This window comes from Ursus americanus, chromosome X (genome assembly GCF_024610735.1).
Source record: "Ursus americanus isolate L20-20 chromosome X, mUrsAme1.1.p, whole genome shotgun sequence".
Classification (NCBI taxonomy): domain Eukaryota; kingdom Metazoa; phylum Chordata; class Mammalia; order Carnivora; family Ursidae; genus Ursus; species Ursus americanus.
The window spans coordinates 93,749,777-93,771,815 of NC_142164.1; the positions used below are offsets into that span (position 1 = coordinate 93,749,777).

The 22,039-nt window shown below is 39.7% G+C and overlaps 1 protein-coding gene across 1 annotated transcript in view; it reads left to right on the top strand.

Annotated features, from left to right (window-relative positions):
• Positions 1-634: 634 nt before the first annotated feature.
• TMEM47 (transmembrane protein 47) overlaps positions 635-22,039 on the top strand; it is a 29,967-nt gene continuing 8,562 nt past the window's right edge. The window contains exons 1-2 of the mRNA XM_045788974.2: positions 635-1,011; positions 16,684-16,824. Of these exons, the coding sequence (XP_045644930.2) occupies positions 786-1,011; positions 16,684-16,824 (367 nt within the window). The 5' untranslated portion in view covers positions 635-785. The remainder of the gene's footprint in view (positions 1,012-16,683; positions 16,825-22,039) is intronic.

Below are 22,039 nucleotides of genomic sequence, written 5' to 3' on the forward strand. Positions count from 1 at the left end.
TTCTCCTTCCTCCAAATACCCCGGGAGGAGAAATTGGCTGGGGGTGGGGGGATTTACATCAGAGAGACCCACAGAGAGTACCGCTCTTTGCTACAACGGCCACAGCCCAAGAAACCTATGAATCCACAGCTGACGCCTTCCAGAAAAGGACCCACCCAGGCTCGCTAAGAAAAGGAAACCCACGTGACAGCGGAGGGGGGGGTGGGAAACGAGGGGACCCCGGAGCGAAAGAGGCCAGGGGCGGGGCCGAAGACCAAGCCACTGCAGGGAATTGCCCCGCGCAACCAGTCCGGGGCGAAGGGCTCGCACTGGGTTCGGCGCGTGCCGGACACTGCGGAGGAGACAACCCGTTCCGAGCGCGCCACGCACTGGGGATCAGAGAAGAGGGACCCGTTTCGCGCACTGGCAAGGGGCGGGGCGCGCGCTAGCCTCTCGCGCTGGGAGCGGGAGCTCGACGCCGGCCGGGTGCGGACCCACCGCCCCTCCCCGCTCGGCACCGCCTCCCGTAGCCCGGGGAGGGGCCGGGGCGGAGCTAGCCTGGCCGCGCCGGGGCGGAGCGGGCGCCGGCAGAGCGCGGCCCGGGGCTGGCAGCGAAGGTCCGCGGCGGGATCGGCGTCGCTGCGGCTGCAAAAGACTCCCGACCCCGGCCGGTACCCCTCGCAGACTCACCTTCGCGGCGCGCGGCGGCTCCGCTGCTTCCCTCCAGAGGAGGTCCGGCTCACTGCTCTCCGGTCCCGCCTGGCGACCTCGCCTCCGGCGGGGCGGGCAGCTGCGGCGCCCGGGGCATGGCTTCGGCGGGCAGCGGCATGGAGGAGGTGCGCGTGTCGGTGCTGACCCCGCTGAAGCTGGTCGGGCTGGTGTGCATCTTCCTGGCGCTGTGTCTGGACCTGGGGGCCGTGCTGAGCCCGGCCTGGGTCACGGCCGACCACCAGTACTACCTGTCCCTGTGGGAGTCCTGCCGGAAACCCGCCAGCTTGGACAGCTGGCACTGCGATTCCACGCTCAGCAGCGGTGAGGACCCGGCGCGCCGCGACCCCTGCCTCCCACCCCGGACTGCCCCGTGCCCCACTACCCGGACGGCCACCGCCTCTCTCCCCTCCTTCTGAGTCCCCTACCCTCGTCCGCCCCGCTCTGTCCTGGCCCTTGGCGGACCCTTGGGCTACAGCCGCCTCCCCGATCCCCAGCCCTCGTCTCTCCCCGGTCCTGGTCGCCAAACCCAATGCGACGTCCCACGCCCTCTCCGTCCTCCCGTGGCCATTCCTCGGGCTCTGGAGTAACACGTATGCTGTTTGGGGTAATTGATATCATTTAAGGCGAGAACCGTGGGGCTGTGTTAAAAATGCGACGCCTTCCACACTCGTTAAAAAAGAGACAAGCAAAACCGCCCCAACTCCACCAAGACGCCGTGGGTTCTCTGCTTGGTCTTCCCCACTCTCTTCTCCCTCCTCTCTCAAGGAGGAATTTGCCTGAGTTTACCTCTTAGTGCCCACGTTTCTGCCTGCTCTACTCCACTTTGTCTCGGTTTTCCCCAGGGAGTTTCGGTTTGGGTTTTATTTCCTTAAATTTCTGAGGGATATGGAGAGTTGGAAGAGAGACAGGCGTAATTTCCTTTCCTTTTTTGGTGACACGTCGTTGGTTGTGAGTTGCCCTTCTTTCTCTTCCTCTCCAAATACCTCCTCTCTCCTTCAGACCTTTCTCTTCTCCATGAGCTACTTACTCACAGATGCCTGGAAAGTTGTGGCTTATTCAGCTAGCACTGGAAGCTGCAAACGGATGGAGTGGAGGGTGGAGAAGAAGGTAGTCACTGGGGCTACCCTGCCCCGGGGAGGGGGCTTTCCTCTCTCCTTGATCCCCGGTTGCCTTCCCCTGCGCCCCAGTTACGCCGTTAGCAGAAATCTGCCAACTTCCGATTTCTTCCAGTAAACCCTTTTTCTCGCTAATCTTGATTCTTCAGCTGCTGGTGTCAGTGCAGAGAAAGGGGAATAAAGGGAGAGGACCTGCCCGTAATTTTACACTTACCCACGCGTACCCCTAAGAAACTGATTAAATTCCTTCGTGACAGTTTGTCTTTTTTGGGACTATTTATGAAGCTTTACTGGAGACGTTTCAAGTTCCAAGAAAGTTGAAAATAGCACAAATGCCACACAAACCTGATTTACTTTTGTCTTTGGTTTCTTGTTTCAAGAAAGATTAGTTCACTTGGTTAAGTTTCTTCCATAAATTTGATTTTCTGTTTACAAAACTCTGCTTCTCTGATTTTACTTCAAAATTCCCATTGCGGGGTTTCGTCTTTGTTGCTTAATTCACTGTGGAGGGGACTGGTTGGCAGCAGGAGGTCAACATTTAGGTCTTTTAATTCTTTCAGGGTTGGTTGTTTACAACTAAAGATAAAATAAATTGGTAAAATGCCTTTCTTCAGTAACCAGGGGATCCAAATAAACTTCGGAGAAAATATCTTTTCTTTCTGCTCTCCAATAGAAATGGAAATTTATGTAGGAATGCCAGCTTCTGCATGTCTCCTTAGCAACGGGAATCTTTTGCCCCTTTCTCCTGTCTCTTGAAATAATAGCCCCCTGATTGCATAAAGACTTTTGAGATAGGTTAGAGAAACCAGCCTCTACTCCTCTTTTCTTTTCAGACCTGTATCCTTTTCTCTTGGCCAGGAATGTGGGGAATGGGGAGAAGCCAACCGGAGTTTGTTGAGCAGTATGCAGTGTTTGCTAATCTCTCCTTAATTGCCTCCATACCCATTTATCTCAGCTTTTTTTTCCCTCTCCAGGCAAGGAAATAGGGAGACTCAAGCTTGATGCAAATATAGTGGTAAGAGGTCTCTACAAGGTGGAAACTGGAGGCAGGGACAGTTTCTGATTTTTTTTCCCCTAAGCCCGTTAACCTACCCTTCTGCTGAAACTCATACCACAGCATTTATTTCTATTTGGGTTCCTGAAAATCAGCTTCAGTTCTATTTTGCTTAAAATAGTTTTCATCCCAGAAAAAGTGTAGCTGGTGAGCAAATGGTGTGGGAGGCATGGAGATGGTTTTGTTTGAGGCTAACTAGAACAAGTTCTTGACTTTCTTTATGTAGTAGCAGTTCATTTTTCCTCTCCAAGGCAGTGGGTGGGGGGTGCAGGAGGAAAGGAAACAAAATATGGAAAACTGCTCTCTCTCTCCCCCACTTTACAAAATGTGCCTTCTTAAAATGTTCTGTGAACTTGAAGCTTCTATCCACAAATGTTTGGAAACGAAGAGGGAAGCTTCAATTGAAACGAGCAATGCTTTTCTTGCCTGTTCCAGAGGGCAGGCAGCTTTTCTCAGTCTGTTTGCTGTGTGGAGTAGCAGAAAGCAGGGAGGGAAATGTCTTCTCTGAAGATTTTAAGAGATCCACTTCATTGTCTCTTGAAATGAATTACCTCGGGAGGAGCCACCAAGGACAGTTTTACTGAAGGCCCTTCACCAGGATCTTCGGGGCTTAATTAAAAACCTTTGTCTTAATTAAAATTAAAACTGCTATGAAGAGGCGGGCTTGTATTTACAGAAGGGAAATTTCAGGAATGTTTCTACTGACGACAATATGTCCTACTTAGGCTCAGTTCCTACGGAAACTTTCCCCTCAGCCATTATTTTTAAAGCTGCATTTTAATTTTGGTACCAAATATGCGTTGTTTGCTGCTTATAACCCGTTTTATGGTTTTAAGCGAAAGCAGAACCATGCCTTTTGTGTCCTGGTATATTGAAGATTGCGTCAGCACTTCTAGGATGAACCAGTAATCTGGGTGTCAGTCAACTGTAATGCTTTCTGGTGGCCCAATTCAGTGTAGGGGGACAGTCCAGGCATTCATCTAAAACTATAAGTTTTCCAAAAAGACAAATGAGAAAAACGGCCAATAGACTGTCATTCGCGGTGGAAACAAAAAATAATAAAGTATGCTTGTTAGGAAGTTTCGAATAGGTAGTACTCACATGGCTGCTGGCCACAGAATTATTGAAGGATCATTTTCCCCACTACTGATTTTGGCAGCCTTTTAATAAATCTTTAATCAGATTTTTTTTTAATGGTAGTCGTGTTTTTGGCTTTTGCTTAGTCACATTTAGTTTTGATAACTTTTGTTTAGAATACAGTTGTTAGGATTTTATAGCTATTACAAAAGAATCCTTAGTGCAAATAGGATTTCTCAAGTGGATACAGAATGCTGATGCCCTAAACTTGACATCAAATGTGCTGCATAACCTCTAGGGTGGTTTTTAAGATTTATAAATATATAGCCATTTCATATAAGGCAGATTCCTTATTTGATTTCCATGTGATTCATGGACCAAGCAAAAAGCAAGGACATACAGATAGCCAAATGAACGTGTTTTACTAATAGTAATTTTAAGATATAACAAGTGCATTTATCCATCTTTCCATCTACAGAATCTATGCATCTTTTCCATCCATGAAGTACTTGATCAAGTAGTGCCTTTTTCAAGGAATATTGTTAACATCATTCGTGCACTGTCCTAAAAATAGCTTCATTTGTAACATGAGTCACTGGCAGTTTTGAAATGGCAGTGTGCACTGTATGCTAATAACAGGTGAATATTATTATTTTCAGTTGACAAGAGGTTCTCTTAAGAGTGCTTTATATGTAGCTCATTTTCTTAAAACTAGTAGAAAATTCCACTTTAACAGGCATTATAAGAAAACCCACCTTAGGTCATAGTTTAAGATAAACCAAACTGCCTAAACAACTGCAAATCTTAGAAAATCTGAGGTTTGGTGATTCTGAATTCAGATGTCTGTCCTCTGTGCATATTTTGAATCCATACCTTCATTGGGAAACAGAATGGAATTGGGAAACCTCACAATGTGACTTACTCCAGGAAAGGTTCCACTTCTTCCTCGACATGAGTTGATATTGATGCATGTTTACAAATAGTTCTGCACTCCTGGAGGTCAGACAGTTAGACGCTCTTCTGGCTTCCTGAAAAAGAACATAAGTAGAACAAATGCAGTTTTATTTAACCTACACAGCATAGGTGGGTGGAAAATTATACAAAGAGTAGCACTAAGCGCCAAAACTTTCTCAATAAACTGGAGAAAACCAAGTATAACTTATTTCACGATCTTCATGATGGTTTTTCTTTTACCATCGCGTAAGATTTTCAAGCTCCCAAGATGGACTTTTACAAAGGACGTTTTAATTTGTGGGCAGATACAATTAATTCCTCTTTTGCTCACATTTACAGAATGATTGTAATCTCCAGGGAACCATTTAGATCAGTCTTTGTCAGCAAAGGGATTTGATGGGTGTGCGAGAAGCCTGGCCTTTCATAAAACATTTCACAATAAAACCAAAACAAACAAAAGCATATCTCAGGCAATAGATTTTGCTTGCTGTCAGGAATATATTTTAAGAATTTCTTTCAAGTTTTGGTTAATGGTAAGAACACTTAGTGAGACCAAAGATACACCCAGTACTACTAGACATATTAGTGAAAAGGATTGTAGATGCTTTAAAATAAGTCCCTGGAATACATTACCTAAATACCACAGTAAATTTCTATATGAACAATATTAAATTATAATGTAATCCTGTAGGAGGGCAGAGTAGTGTTGTGGAGAATACAGGAGGCTTTAGATTCAAACTGCCCTGAATTTGGCCACTTTCCATTCGTGTGACCTCGTATAATTTAATGGTTTCAAATGGTTTCTCATTAAGATTAAATACGTAAAAGTACCTGCTCATTAGGGTTGTGTTTGTTCCTTATATATATTAAGAAAAACAAGCCCAAAGTGGGTTTTTTTTTTTTTTTTTGGATAGTTGAGGACTCTCCCACCCCCTTAATTAAGGTAAACTCTTTGCATTGAATAATGAAGTAAGCTGTTCGTTTCAAATTTAAATTTTGCTATGCATTACCAGACATTTAATAATGCTCTTGGTAGATCATGATAACAAAACTATTATCTAATAGCTACCCTTTTTATCAGTACTATTACAGGGCAGACATCTCAGTTATTCCCAATGTCACAGTAAACTTGCAAGGTAGCTAATGTTATTCCTTTATGTTATTAAAGAGACCAGGCATTTTGTTAAGTTTACCAAGTTTTCCGTCAGTGGTAGAGATATTTTTTCCCAGAGAGTACCAGTTACTAATACTGGGAGACAAACCACCTCAAAAGTTGGTGGTATAAAAACAACAATATTATTACGTTCATGACTTCTGTGGGTCAAGAATTCAGATAAGGCATAATGAGGATGGTTTATCTGGGGCTCCAGGATGTCTGGGGGACATAGCTGAGGGTGACTTGAATGGCTGGGGACTTTAACATCTGGAACTGCAGGATCTTCCAAATGGTTTCAGTGGGTTTGGCACCTTGGTGGAAATGGCTGGGAGACTGGGCTCGGCCGGGACAGGCCTTACTAGCATGGTGGTCCCAGGATAATCGAACTTATTACAGGATGAGTGGTTTTCCCCAGAATGAGGGACCTAAGAGAACCAGTCTCTGTCTTAACTAGCCTGGAAAATCAGAGGAGCTGTATGGCAGCCCAGATTCCAGGGGAGGAAAGCTGGACTCCCCTCTTGATGGAGCAGCAGCAAGGTCCCATTATAGAAGAACATGGAGGATGAGAGATGCTGTTGGGGACTTTTGAGGCATAGAGTCTGACACTGAAGTCTAGCTGCCAATCTGCATTCTTACTTTATTGCCTCTGAAGAACAAAGACAACTACATAGCTTCTTCCTTTAAGAAACTGAATCAGGGGCGCCTGGGTGGCTCAGTTGGTTAAGTATCTGCCTTCAGCTCAGGTCATGATCACGGCAGGGAGCATGCTTTCTCCCTCTCTCTCTCCCTCTACTGCTCTCTCTGCTTGTGCTTGCTGGCGCTCTCTCTCTCTCTCTCTCAAATAAAGAAATAAATAAAATCTTAAAAAAAAACTGAATCAATTAGATAAGTAAAATTTGGCTGGGGCAAAAACTGCACTTAACACATGGCTTTAATGATTGGTCACTTGTATGGGGCTACTTTGGATTTGGAATCAAATGAACTGAAAAACCTAACCTGTCTACAAATAGAGAACTTCTACCACTCTCTATAGCTGACCTTAAGACATTTTGGTTTATAGTCTCAAATGACCAAGGCTCAAACTGATTAAGAATTTGGCGTCTAATCTGCTACTTTGTGTTGCTGATAAAATTTTAGTTTAGGGTTTTTTTTTTTAAAGAATGTTCTCTACGAGTCTAAGGAGATAGATGCTTTGTACACGAACACTAAAATGTTAAAATTTCAGACAGGAGCCAAGTTTTGTAGCGCTAGAAAGGTGTTGGAGTTGCAGAATTATTTTTTGTTTGCTTGTTTTTCCCTTAATAACAAAATTCTTTTCCTGACAATTGCCCATATATTGAATTGCAGAATCATAGCACATTTGGAGTAGAAAAGATTTTAAAAGTATTCCTGCCCAGGCAAATTTCTTACATGGATAAGAAAAAATGAGGAAGATGCAATGGTAGTGACTCAGTAGGGACTGTACTTGTCTGAAGTATTTTTGCAGTGTGCGTTTTCACACTTTCCTGTCACATTGCAGGTAACTATCTTTTGGTGTTTGAAGGTGTGTTGCGTATTCTCATGTATGGAACTTTGGATGCAGAGGTTAAGTACTACACATGAGATAGATGTCTACTTTTTATAATCATTCAAGATTTGATTTCACATAGAATTTAGGATCTTCAGATGGACTCATATGTCAGTAAGTCCTGTTAAGTTTTAGATGTTTCCTGTCATCAAATTTACATTGTTGGCATGACTAGTCCTTAAAAATCAACAAAACTTCTTTTTCTTTAAGTTTTGCCAGGATAGGATGCTTTAAAACATCTGTTTAATTTTAAGTTGAATCATAATTGCCAGTATGTGGAAGGCGGCCATGTAAATTTCTTAAATTGATTAAATGAATACAAATTTCACGAGATCAAGTTATTACTGCATCCTGGCTTTTTTTTTTAAAGATACATTTATTTATCCAAAGAGACTGATGTTTCCTTAAACAGAATTTCATCCTTATATGTCAAAGGCAGCGGCAGTTAAATCTTACCAGTCTTTTCAAAGTATTGGATCATCTCCCTTGAAAATTAGGCAAGGACACCTTTCCTTGCCCTTTTTTGCTACTGTATTTGTGTGGGATTTTGAGACACTAGTAGACCATCAATTTTCTATTCTATTGTAGTCTTCTTGCCTTTGGCACCAAAGACTCCCATTAAAAAACAAAACAAAACAATCTGCAAAAACAAGGCATCCATAGTTCTCAAAGGACGAAGTTAAAATATGTAGATCGTTTTTATCTCTAGCAGCTTATATTAACTGTTGGGAGGTTTTAAATGATAGTTTAATGAGCCACGTTTCAACATAATGTCACCTATTGATTCTCTTTCCAAAATATATGTTTATTAGCAAAAAGATGTTTAAACGTAGAAGCTGGGACCTATGAGTGACATATCCTCAATGTGTAAAAAAGGCACACCCACAAAATAACTCAAATTTCCATCAAAGGGGGTTTTATTGCTGTTGTGTTTTAAAATCCCTAAACCAAAAGTTCATCAAAATGTTGCAGTAGTACTTTGTGAATGTAACGTGGTGTCTATTCCTAGGTGACTTAAAGAGAGAAATGACCTTTCCCCTTTCCTGTCTTCTCACATGTGCCCAAGGAATTAACTTTATTAAAACATATTCATTGACTTCATAGCAGGGCGTAGGCATTATCCTGGTACAGAATTAGCAAGTTTGCATGCCAGCACTGTGCTAGTTAGGGACAGCAAGGTGATGAATGAAACACTTGCTTTTAAACAACGAAATCATATAAATGTACAAAGTAATATAAAGGAGGAAATAAAAGTTTAAATTCTGCAGGGGGATAGAAGAGATCTAAAGAAGTTTGCTAACAGGGAACTGCTATCTTGCCAATTTTATCCCCCCCATATTTACTAAGAGGGTATCTCAATACGGATCGTGGGTGACTGGCTGTCTTCCGTCTACCCTTTGATTATTATTAGGTACTCTAAACCCATCACAGAAGATTTTCAGTTGAACAGAGGAAGGTCACCCACTCCTAGTTCTGGTGTGGGTTTTCTTCTTCCTGCTTTTCCAGATAACCATGTTTTCTAAATTGTATCCTTAGGTTTTTTCCCTAAGAGTGGGGAAGAAACGATGTTCAGTGTAACAAACTCATCACAACTTTATGAAAACAGTATGATTAGAAATTACTGAGAAATACCTGTACCCTTTAGATAATATTAGTTACCATCAAATGCTAATGAAAGCTTTTTAACATAGTACGGGGTAGGAAACAGCAGTCATTAGTGGTGATGGTGTGTCTTTTTTGGGGGGGGGGGCTAAATTCTGCAACATGATTTAATAGCAGGCGTCTTTGCTAAAGCACTGTATATACTGGTCTTATTTGGGGGAAAAGATACCATATGTTATGGTATTTAGATGATAAATTGCATTTTCACCAAATTTTCTAAGATAGAATTCTGTGAAGCAGTTGAAACAACCCTTGATTTGTTAAAGAAAAAGAGATGTGTGTTCTTCAACACAAAATAATTCAAAAGACTTGAATGAAATTGTCATGGATTGAAAATTAGTAACCTGTCCGGTACTTTTGGACAACCAGAATTTTCTAGAATTTTGGCAAAATTAACCTGCATTTTGGTTATTAGAGTTGTTGCATCACTTACTTGCGTGGTACCTGGTATCATGTATGTGCTTAAAGTCAGGTGGGCACTGCCCTTTTGACACATTTTTTTATCCATAAATTGGCCTGAAGAGTAGGACTCTTAAGTTGTATCATTGCAACTTGATTAACAAGGTAGGTGCTTCTCTAATAGTCCATTTCACTTTGTGCAGCACAGTGTACAGTGTTCATATTGTCATTTTGTAAAAGACATAGTTTGCTTTAAATGTTTGTTTGCATGTGAAGAATGTTAGATTTGATATTAGTTGATTGAAAAGACGTCATTTTAATTATTGAAATTAGAATCGGAATTCTTCTTTTGCCATCTTTGTGTCTGTATCTCATGGAATAGTGGAAAATTAATGCAACACTGATGGATTTAGGTCAGAATGCAACTTAGCCAAGAAAACAAAGTTTAAACTCCCTCAGTAATGGTTTCAGTTTTCCACTTCATTTCCCACATGCAGACTAAAAAAGTGAAATGTATCATTTGATACCTCCAGAAATATTTTGGCTGTAACAGCACCGTTTTGATTCATTCTTCAGACATGAGGAAATGGATTTACTGTCCAAACCCAGAAATATGTAGCATTAATCTCAAATTCCTAAATTACAATTGATGAAAATAATTCAATGCCATAATTTCTAAGGAGATGAGCTAGTCAGGAAAAAGGCATGGTCTTCTGTGAAGAGATGGATGTGTTAGAGAATTTGGGTTTGAAAAGTTATTCTGCAACTGGAGCTTGTTTTCCCCTCCACAAATATAAACCATCCCAGTATTTCCCATTCCTGATGATAAAATGGAATTGGAAATACTGAATTCGCTTTCTGAGTTCTCACCAATATAATTAAAATAAATTTAAATGTTTTGCTATACATATGCCCAACAAGTGAATAAAAGTATTTAGAAGAACTGAGGGTGTTCTGGGGATGAGTGAAATGATCTAGCTTATGTGGGTGAGTTAGGGAGGATTTATGGATGACCTCTGAGGTGGTGTCAAGATGATAGGAAACAGTGATACTCCCCTATTAAAACATTAAAATACATTTAGGAAACTACTACCCACCCAAACTGTGGGAGTTGAATTTCTAAGGCTAAAAATCTGTTTCTTCATTGCTGTTTAATTTTATCTAATTTCCTAGAAGAAGTGGCAATTGTGTGCTCAGGGATTTACATACAGTAGAACTAATTTCAGCGTATAAACAATACCTACAGAGGTAAATAAATTAGGCAGTGTTTGACAAGTTAAAGGTTTTGAAATGAGGTGGGTGAAGGAAAGCTTTAGGCACTGGTGTGGTACATTTGACCTTGGTTCAAAGGTATGGAAACTGTACTGTCATTAAGATTTTGCCTTTCCTGAAAATTGGAAGTAAACTTTGACCACGAATTCCGTCAAGGAATGTGAATTCTCCAATTTGGCAATTATAATGTGGCTCATAGAATTTTCATAATGCAGTGGCAATTTCAGACCAGTCTCAAGTATTAGACCGTAAAGTAAGTCAGCACAATTCTGCAGAATACTAAAGCATTTATAGACATTGGAAACTCTGGTGCCAGCTAATAAAAATACCTTGAAAGAGGACTTGAATTTAGTTCCTGAGTTGCATATTAATGCTGGACTTGATGTTACGATATGAGTACTGCCCAATTTTGATTCTGTAACTGCGGGGGAAAGTATAGCATTATATATATTAATTCCTGTTATTTTTTTCCTTTTTTAAAATTTTTTACTTTTTTTTTTCTTGTTTTAGAGAAAGCAATAGTAGATAGAGAAGCACACACTTATCTTGAGCCTTGGCTTCCATAGGTGCACTTTCGGTGCCTTCTGTGTGCCACTGTGTCACTTTCGCCAAAATACAGTAGTCCCCTTCACTCCCCACCATATCTGGGGGATATATTCTAAGACCCCCCGGTGGATGCCTGAAACTGTGGGTAGTACCAAACCCTATATATGCTATGTTTTTTCCTATTCACACATACCTGTGATAAAGTTTAATTTTTAAATTAGGTACAGTAAGAAATTAACAACAATAACTAAGATTATAAAACAGAAGTGTTACAACAATATACTGTAATAGGAGTTATATAAATGTGATCCCTCTCTCAAAATATTGTATTGTGCCATACTCATCCTTCTTGTGATGATGTGAGATGATAAAACGCCTACATGATGAAATGAAGTGAGGTGACTGATATAGGCATTGTGACGTAGCCTTAGTAGTCAGTAGCCTACTGTTGACCTTCTGGTGATTCGTCAGGAGGATCATCTGCTTCCAGACTGGACTGTGTTTGACTGCGGATAACGGAAAGCATGGAAAGTGAAACTGCAGATAAGGGGGGACTGCTATACTCTTAAGCAGAACCTGCCATATACTACGGCAGCCTCATTTCAGGTGTGAGTTCCAGATCCAAAATGTTCTTCTCAGCCCATTTGAGTCTTCCCTGGTTTATGGACCCAGGATGTCCATTTTTTTCATCAAAACTGATTATAACTTGTTTTCTGAGCTCTCAGAAACCAAACCCAAATTTCAAATCAACTGGCCTGACATTGAACAATGACCAGTGTTAATTGTGCAGAGCACTGCAATTTGTAAAATAGCACCATGGCCATTGATGTTCTGCAGAGCTGGTTTATGTTCACTGCTCTGCTACGGTGTCAGTTTATCATTTATAGAAATGTGTAAAACTCATGCAGAGTAATAAATCTCTAAGGACTCTTAACACTTCATCTGACTAAATACTGTGAGGGCTATAAAATTGTGGAACTAAGATTGATGTAGAAATTAACCAATTATGAGAACTTAAAATAGATGATTTTATTTTAAGAAATGGGGCTGAAAATTGGTAATTTTATGACACTTCAATTTGTTTTGCAAACACTGAATATGGGGGTAGCGAGTATTTGTGGCATGCAAACCTTCTAATGGAAAAACCATTAGTGTAAAGACAAGTTTTCTGATCATTTATTATAATATTACCATAAACTCGTTCAAGTTCTGTAGTATATAACAAAACATTTTATATGTATATTTTGTTAAATCTACATTTGGTAGATAAGGAAGTATATGTGGATACATGAAGCCCAGCGTATATTGTTTTAATGGCCATTACTAGGTGTCTGTAAAACTATTTTTCACTTTTTAAAAATTCTCTGTATTCTAGTCTTGTTCAACAAGAAAGAGGAAGTGGTATCAGGCCCATCTGCAGGGTCCCTGACTTTAGCTCACCGGTAAGGGATGCAGGCCCTAATATTTCGACAGTGGATTCTAACTATTTACTGAAAGAGGCGCGATGCTGTAAGCACTGTTGTCAGCTTCAGAGTGCCTAGTGCTGAACCGTGAGAAGTGCCCTGGGTCTCACTGACAATGGTAGCCTTATCGGACCACTTTTTTGGCTTCCTGATTGTTCAACTGATCAGCGAATTAAAGCTTTGGTCTTGGGCAACCTGCCTGAGTGAATCATTCCAAATGGATATAATGACAACAATCTCAAAACTTGGCACTGTCTGCCAGAGATATGAGCTCAATACCTCAGTCTAAGGCCCAGGTTCGGGCCAGGACAGTGACAGACAGGGCCCAGTTCTAGTCTCTTGTAAAATAAAATGGCTTCTCCGTGTGAACAGGCGTTATCTATGGTTAAGGACCAAAAGGAAGGGTAGCAATATTACAGTGTGATATTGGTAACGTGCATTTTTGACTTTATGTCTAGGATGACTTTCTCATTAGCCACAACCCTCAGTACTAAAAATACACATAGGACATTTAGAAGAAAATAAGGGAGTACCTCCTGCCCCCCGCCCCCGCTTCAAATAAATAAATAAAACTTAAAAAAAAAAAAGGGGAAGAAAATCAGAACTGGTTGTATTCACTTACTTTTTAGAACTACTTCCTGTGCTCTAAGAGGTTCCCTTCCTAATAGGTTCTAGTCCCTTTTAATAAGTGTTATTCTCCTGGTGGCTTCTATTGTTTTATTGGTTTTCCATACAACATGAAGTATTACTATTTTAAGGAAATTCAACATTTTGTGAGATTTGGGTTTTTTGTACTTTTCGATTGCTAAGTTGGGTGGGCATCACTTTGCACTCCTGTATTACTCACTTATCAGATTGACTTCATTATGAGATTATTAATGTCTGAGAGACCTTTACATACAAAAAAGTTCAACATTTTTAAATGGTACATAAAGTACAGACCAGAGGTAGTGAATTTTAGCTGGAGGGTCAAAAACAGCCCACCACCTGTTTTTTGTAGATAAAGTTTTATTGGAACGCAGCTATGCTCATTCATTTACATATTGTCTATGGCTGTTTTCACACTACATAGCAGAGGTTGAGTAGTTCCAACACAGACCGTGACCCACAAAGCTGAAAATATTTACTGTCTGGCCCTTGTGGGAAAATTTTGCCAATTTTTTTCTATCTTAGTTCGTTTTTACAAAATGCAAATAAATACAGGTATTTTAGCTATTCTTAGAGGATACTTAAAGTAGAGAAAAGTAATCAAAATTCCTTTTTTTATTTTGGGTTAAAAGTGGAAATAGTCAAATGTGTGGCATTTTATGCATAGATATTGGGCTGTGTGAAAGAGCTTATCAGAAAAAAGCATTCTTTTAAGTTATTTTTTTAAGTGAGTGAATATTTAGTTGTATCTTGACTTAAAATTGAGTCTGTAAAAATTCTTATTTAAAGTAATTTGGAGAAAGTTGCTAAAAGTAATAATCATTTTATAAAAATAGTGGTCCAACTAGAAAGTTTTCGACATAGTCTCTCTCTCTCTCTTTTTTTTAAAGATTTTATTTATTTATTTGACAGAGATGGAGACAGCCAGCGAGAGAGGGAACACAAGCAGGGCGAGTGGGAGAGGAAGAAGCAGGCTCATAGCGGAAGAGCCTGATGCAGGGCTCGATCCCATAACGCCAGGATCACGCCCTGAGCCGAAGGCAGACGCTTAACCACTGTGCCACCCAGGCGCCCCTCGACATAGTCTCTCTTAAAGAATTTGATAGATGAATGGATGGATTTTTTTTTCTACCCCAAACACTTTGATACAATAAAAATTTTACTTATTCAGAAATTTCAACTTAAAAGTTTTCGGAAGGGTTTCTATTATGTTAAGTGAAAAATAATTGTGCTATGTATAAACTTTTTCAAAGAAATTTAGAGACTTCCAAATGTAAGGATTATTCTTTTGGTTTTTTTTTTAATTCAAACCTACATGCTGTTATGGAATAAAAAATCCGTAGTATGGCTATCCTTTTAAACTCTAGTTGAAAGCCAGATATACTTTTGTTTGAAGTTATATGGCTTTGTTACAAATAGGTGGCATAAAAATGCTCTCCACTTTCTTGCGATTCACCTTTATATTTTAAAAGTGTGGATTTTTTCTGTTTTCTCCTTGTTTGTTTGTTTCCTGAATACAGTGCGAGTTCTGGTTCAGTGCCAGTTATAAATCCAGAATTTATTAGAAGGCAAGGATGTGGAAGAGGACACTTGAGGCAGAGATATATAAGTATAAAGAAAAGAAGAAACTCCGAGGGTTTTATAGGTTCCTCCATTCATCCCTTATCCTACAGTGGTAAAGAGTGCACTTTGGAAGCTTTCTGGAGGGGTAATTTCAGAGTGCAGCATCAAAATATCACGAGTTCTTGACTTTGGATAGACTACATTGCAATTTAACCATGGATTAAAGTCTATTTTCGTTTTCTGCACATACATTAAAGCGAGGGCCAGAAGAGGGAGCCTGGGACTTCCAAAGGACCCCCACTGAAGAATGTTCTGCACAGTATCATTTTTTGTGATGCTTCCTAAACTGGATAGTGCTTTCATATATTCACTTTGCTGCTTCTTGGAGAACATTCTCCTCTTCTTATGGAATGGGAAATGGGCCAATTTTCTGTCATGCTATTTCTGTATCTTCATAGGAAATGACACATGCATTTCAGCGAGGTTTACGTTTCACTCAGCACATGGGAGACTCAGAGTATCCATGTACAGAGACCTGTACACAGCACATGGTCAATATATGCTTGCTGTTTCCACGTATGAATGAAGAAGGGGGGCCAGCAGCTCTTTAGAGTACGTTTTGGCTCCCTGGGAATACTTAATTTCACAAATCATCCTTGTGGTAAATACCACAGTGAGATTAGAATGAAATGAAAGAGAGGAGGAAAAAACAAACAGCAACAAATTCTCCTGATGCCATTTTGCTGAGGGAGTTGTTTTAGAGAAGAAGAGGAAAAGATAAGCAAATAAAAACTGGTTTCTTTGGGGGGGGGTGTGGTATGGAGAAGGAAGGCTTTACAAGAAAGGATGGGGGGGGGAAGAATGAAAGAATGTATTACTGCCACACAACAACATGGGTGGATATCAGAGACATAAAAGCCAGACACAAAATCAATATCCCAGACTTAAAAGCCAGGCACAAAAGAGTTCATACCATTTACATAAAGTTTAAGAACAGGCAAAAATAAATCCGAGGTCATAGGTGTCCCTTACTAACCTGGGTGGGAGGGTGATTATCGACTGGGGAGGGGCACGAGGGAACCCCGGTGATGAAAATGTTCTATATCTTAATGTAGGTGGTGGTTATATGGGGGTATGAATATATATAAAATTTCGTCATATTCTCAACTTTCATACTTAAGATTTGTGAACTTTATAGCTCAATAGAAAAAACAATAATAATGAAAACAGGTTATGGAAAGGACACCCAATTTACCATGAAGGCTTAGTAGAGTCCTTGGAAAGTGTGGCAAACCCCTTGTCTAAAAACACTGCTGAGCTTAGCATAAGAGACTTTTCTGAATAAGGACGTTTATAGTAATTTTTGTTGCAAAACATTTCAGTTCCTAGAGGATGCTTAGCATGCAGTAAGATCCCATATATTTAGCTGCAGCTAGGTGCAGGCTGCTAAACATCATTCTGTTGATTCTTTGAGGATTGACTGCTCAAAAGCAATACCTTTCTTTTTTTCTTTCCAGATTGGCAGATTGCTACTCTGGCTTTACTCTTGGGCGGTGCTGCCATCATTCTTATTGCATTCCTGGTGGGTTTGATTTCTATCTGCGTGGGATCTCGAAGGCGCTTCTACAGACCTGTTGCTGTCATGCTTTTTGCAGCAGGTAAATATATATATATATATTACGTTCGAACCGGTATTCACATTGCAGGAACCTTTCTACCATCCCTCGCTTCTCATGCAAAAGCAGTATGTGGTTGTTGCGTTACATACAAATTGAGAGACATTTGTTACAGTTTAAGGTAAATTGACTAAGGGTTTGTCATTATTATTAGTTTTCAGTATGTTAAGCATTTCACAGAGCACAGTGGCAATTTCTAAACTTCCACGAATAAGTAATAGTTCTTGACAGGGCTACTGCCTTACGAATTGCAGCAGATGTATTTGCCAACCATCTTTGCGTTCAGCTTTTTTCCCATCCTTTTACTACCCCCTTGGTGATCTTAAGGCAACATGATTTTTTTCTGACATGAAACTGGAAAAAATTCCAATATATGTAGCCTTAAAGGTCTAAATCTGTTTGGAAACAAACATGCTTGTAATGAAAAATGATAACATATAACTTGAACCATCAGACCGTTCAGTTGTATGCAGTCACTGGCAAGCCGTTAATTTAACAACCATCCTTCTATGAAGCACGCACAGCTTGGATGAAAATATCAAGCAAGGTAAGGTGGAGGTTTTGCTAAAATCAGGGAACTATTTAGAAAGGGGGTTTACAAGACTAAAAGCCCAGTCCATTATTTTATGTGTTTTAATTTTCATTTGTAAGAATAGCCTTGAATATATTGTTCTTTTTGATTCAAACTGAAATATTCTTGTGGTGCCTTCAATTTACCCTGTCAGTCACGTCTGATTTGAAGGCTGCAAAATAAGCCCCTGTGACTGTCAATAATGAAGACACTGACAGAACCATCTCGGCTGTTAGATGGATTTTTTTTTTTTTTTTTAAGCTGTTTAAAGACGGGAACAGATGAAATTTCTCAGGATTTCAAGTGTAGGGTCAGCTAAAAATATAAGATCTGAAGTATTCTGCTGCCCCCTACTGTTTGTGTTCTTTTTTTTTTTTTTTTTTTTTTTTTTATACCCACGAAGACTGCTCGAAATATATGTGTCATGAAAACGAACGTCCAGAGGGCTGAATGAAGTACATCTAAGTCAAATCTTTTAAGTGACTCGCTCAAGATTGCACAGTAGTTACCAGCAGAGCCGGGGCTGGGAGGCTGCTGAATTTTGAACTAGTAGCTCATTCACTACTGATTCATTCATTCATTTATTCCGCTGTTTATTAGGTGCGTCTTACAGACAGAACATGGCATTAAGAGACCCATGAAACTAGCTAAATAGGACCACAGATACTTGCTAATAGAATAGAAACCACTATTACAAAAAATAGTTTGAAGTCTTAGGCATTGGCCATAGTTGATCTCCTGTATAATAAAGATCTCTGTTGTGAATAATTTAGTACATAGAGTCCATCATAGTTCTCTAGTTTATATCTTGGTTCATGGATTTATCATGGATCATTCTATCCTTAAAATGAAATAACTTGATATTTTAATTTTAGTATAAATTTGTCTTTGTAGCTAGTATTTATTAACAGTGATAAGATAATTAATTGTAATAGAATTTCTTGATAAATTATTCTGAAATGACATACATTCCTTAAAACTGGAATTATGTTTTGAATAATTTTTTGAATACTCAGATATTTGTGATTTTAGAAAGGTATAGAAGTACTCTAGACATTCTCTTATAAATATCCAATATTATGGTGCTACCTAGTTACTGTCTCATTTAGACTTTAATTTACCACCATAATAGCATATACAGAATCTAGAAAGAAATCCATTGTTTATAGCACCTATTATAAACGTGCTTAGAAAAATAACTAGCAGTTTCTGGTTCTTTCTCAAAAAGCTCTGTATGTTTTCCCAAATATAGCAAAATTTATGAAAATGTGAAAATAAGTACTGGTTGTAACAGAAAACATGTTGTAAATGAACATAAGTTAAAGGTAATGGATTTGGTCAAAATAAAGATTACGATTTAGCTCTAGCTACTACAAGTATTAGTAAATTATAAAGTAATGAAAGGAATCCCTACAGCAATATTCATATATTCATATTCTACCCTCTGAGACCTAAAGCAAGCATTATACTGCTACATTTTTAAAATGTGCATGTGCTGAGATTTAATTTTACTCATTCTCTTTTGACACTGTGCTTATGGAAGCTTTTTTTTTTAAAAAATAACCGTTAGTTTAGTGTTCACTTTGCATATAAGCAAGGTAAAAACTTACTCGTTATTTGAAGCATGTCATGAAAAGATTTCTCTCTCCCATCTGAAAACCCATTAAAGAGTAGCCTGTAGCTGATTTCTGGAAAAGATACTCATTTCACATAATAATCCATTATTGATTTGGGCATAAGATTAACAAATTTGGAAAATCTGCCCACTTGAAACAATGCTAGTGAAAAATCATGGCTGTTTATTTTGCTTGCTTCATAGTAAATGTACTTATTCTCTTGGTTGGCCTGTCTCACTTGTAATTCAGTTTAGTGATTCTTTGTAAATGTGTATTTGGAGCCATTTCCCCTTTTTGCTCATCTTGGTCTGCTTGAAAATAGTCTGTGTTTCTCTTCTTTTCTCAAAATGTTTTTTTTTCAAATAATACCCAGCCTTATCTTGGTGTTGACACACAGAGAATGTTATGTATTTCAGCAAAGAAATAATCTTTTTTTCTGCTGAAACATGCAGTACATAAAATCAAAACAAACATAGCACTACCACTTGGAAACATCTCTACACCGGACTACATAATTAAGTCAGCACTATGTACTATGCCCAGTACAACACGATGCGCAATAGATAGTTGAATGAATGCTGGAAAGATGATGAAGGCATGTGGCTTATAACTTGACAGGGAAAAACGGGCACTTAAACAACTAGCTAACTCTAGTGCAATTTTTCTTAAACCATTTCTCTCTTGGCAATTTATGAAGCATCAAGTTTCATGTGAGCACAAAGCTCAGACCAAAACAGCTCAAGAAAGTAATAGTTATAAAAATGTTTTTTTTCATTTATTCATGTTTTCATTCACTTATTTAACAAATACATGTGGGGCACCTCTAGTATGTAGGTATACTGCCTTGGTGTTACATTATATACTCCAAGGGTATTTACTAAAAGCTGATGAGTAAATCTCATAAAGGCAGCCAACCGTATTTTAAAGGTTTTTCATCTTCCCTTTTTCCCTGAAGCCCCTAATTTAGGATGGGTTTGTTACCTGCCTGAATAGTTGCTAGAATTGCTAAGAGCTTGTCATCACTGCAGCCCATCTAAAACATTGTTCCATGTTCCACAACTCTCTCACTCACTGGTCCTAGAAGTCTGGACTTCAGAATAAGATACTATCTGTAATAATAAGGTTGACAACAATAATTAATTGAGCACCTACCACGTGGAACACTGCTAGACACTTAGTATATTACTATTTCTAACATAGCAATCTTAAGATTGGGTATTTATTTTCCCCATATTCTCAATGAAGAAATAGATTCAGAAAGATTAAGTGATTCCCCAGGGTTATCCAGCTAGTAAGTTGCGGAGCCAGGGTTTCAGTTTATCTTCAGTATGTGTAACACGTAGAAAAACAAGAGCAGAATCAGCCTTGAATTTTTAATTCAGCTGCCAACTGTGTACTGCAGTTGGAGTCCATCCTGTAACTCCAGTTACTCCATCTCTTGGGGGCAACACCTGAAGGAAGCAACTTGAGGTGTCATAAAGACCACACATTGATCAGTGCAACGTGACTGAATCATAGCACATCATGAAAGTGTGCACATTTCCAATATGGATGAGTATGGCATATTTCTTATTGTGTAACTGACAGTGATAGGTAATATATGATGGGATTGTAACTGGCATCTAGTTCTCACTAAAGAGTTGGTGAAATTAAAGGGGCTGCCTCTTTATAGGTCCTCTTCTTTTATTGTCTGGTTTTGCAGATCTTTTTTATGCTCCACTGGGACTTACGATGATTGTTTCCATTTTGTAAGGCCTTTAGTACAAATTGCAAAAGATTCTCAGTACTCTTATTCAGATTTTAAATAACAGAATCCCCACTAATTTTATTAATGATACTTCCTTTCTGTTCTATCTGCAAAAAGCCTTCTATAAATGAATGTTTGTACAGAATGGTGGGTTTTTTCCCCCAGCTCCAGCAACTGCTTTCCACCTCTGAACTATCTCTGATTAGAGGCTTGCGTTTTGCAGCCCTCCACACCATCCTGTTATACACTGAGGTGGCCGGAGGTATTTTTTTTTTTAAGATTTTATTTATTTATTTGACAGACACAGCGAGAGAGGGAACACAGGCAAGGGGAGTGTGAGAGGGAGAAGCAGGCTTCCCGCCAAGCAGGGAGCCCGATGAGGGGCCTCTATCCCAGGACCCTGGGATCATGACCTGAGCCGAAGGCAGACGCTTAACGGCTGAGTCACCCAGGTGCCCCTGGAGGTATTTTGAGTCTAGATTTTGTCAGAAAAACCAGTGTCCAGCTTAGATTTCAAACCAAAAGGGAATTCTGTTCACAGATCTTTATCAGTATCGAACTACCCTTTATCTAGAACAATTTTATAGTATCAATGCCAATAATTAATTTCATATGTACTACAATTCTTGGTAGTTACAGATTAAATTTTAAAAGGAAAAGAAGGGGGTGCCTGGGTGACTCAGTCGGTTAAGCATCTGCCCTCAGCTCCCCTCATGATCTCAGGGTCCTGGGATTGAGCCCTGGCTCTGGTGCTCAGCGGGGAGTCCGCTTCTCTCTCTCGCTCTCTCTCTCTCAAATAAGTAAGTAAAATCTTAACAAAAATAAAAAGGAGGGGTGCCTGGGTGGCTCAGTGGTTAAGCGTCTGCCTTCGGCTCAGGGTGTGATCCCGGCATTCTGGGATCGAGCCCCAGGTCAGGCTCCTCTGCTGGGAGCCTGCTTCTTCCTCTCCCACTCCCCCTGCTTGTGCTCCCTCTCTCACTGGCTGTCTCTGTCTCTGTCAAATAAATAAATAAAATCTTAAAAATAAATAAATAAATAAATACATACATAAAAAGGAAAAGAAGATTGCTTCATATTCACCAAATTACCATTTTCTTTTTGTAAACATTCTGTATTTAGAGACTTGGCTGGTAAGTCCTGTCAATTCTGTCTCTAAATTATCTTCTAAGTCTGTAGCTTCTTTTCATGGACCACCATTACTGCCTTAGTTGAGGGTATAACTCTTCCTGAAGTGGAACATCTCTGTTCCCAAATTGGAACTTC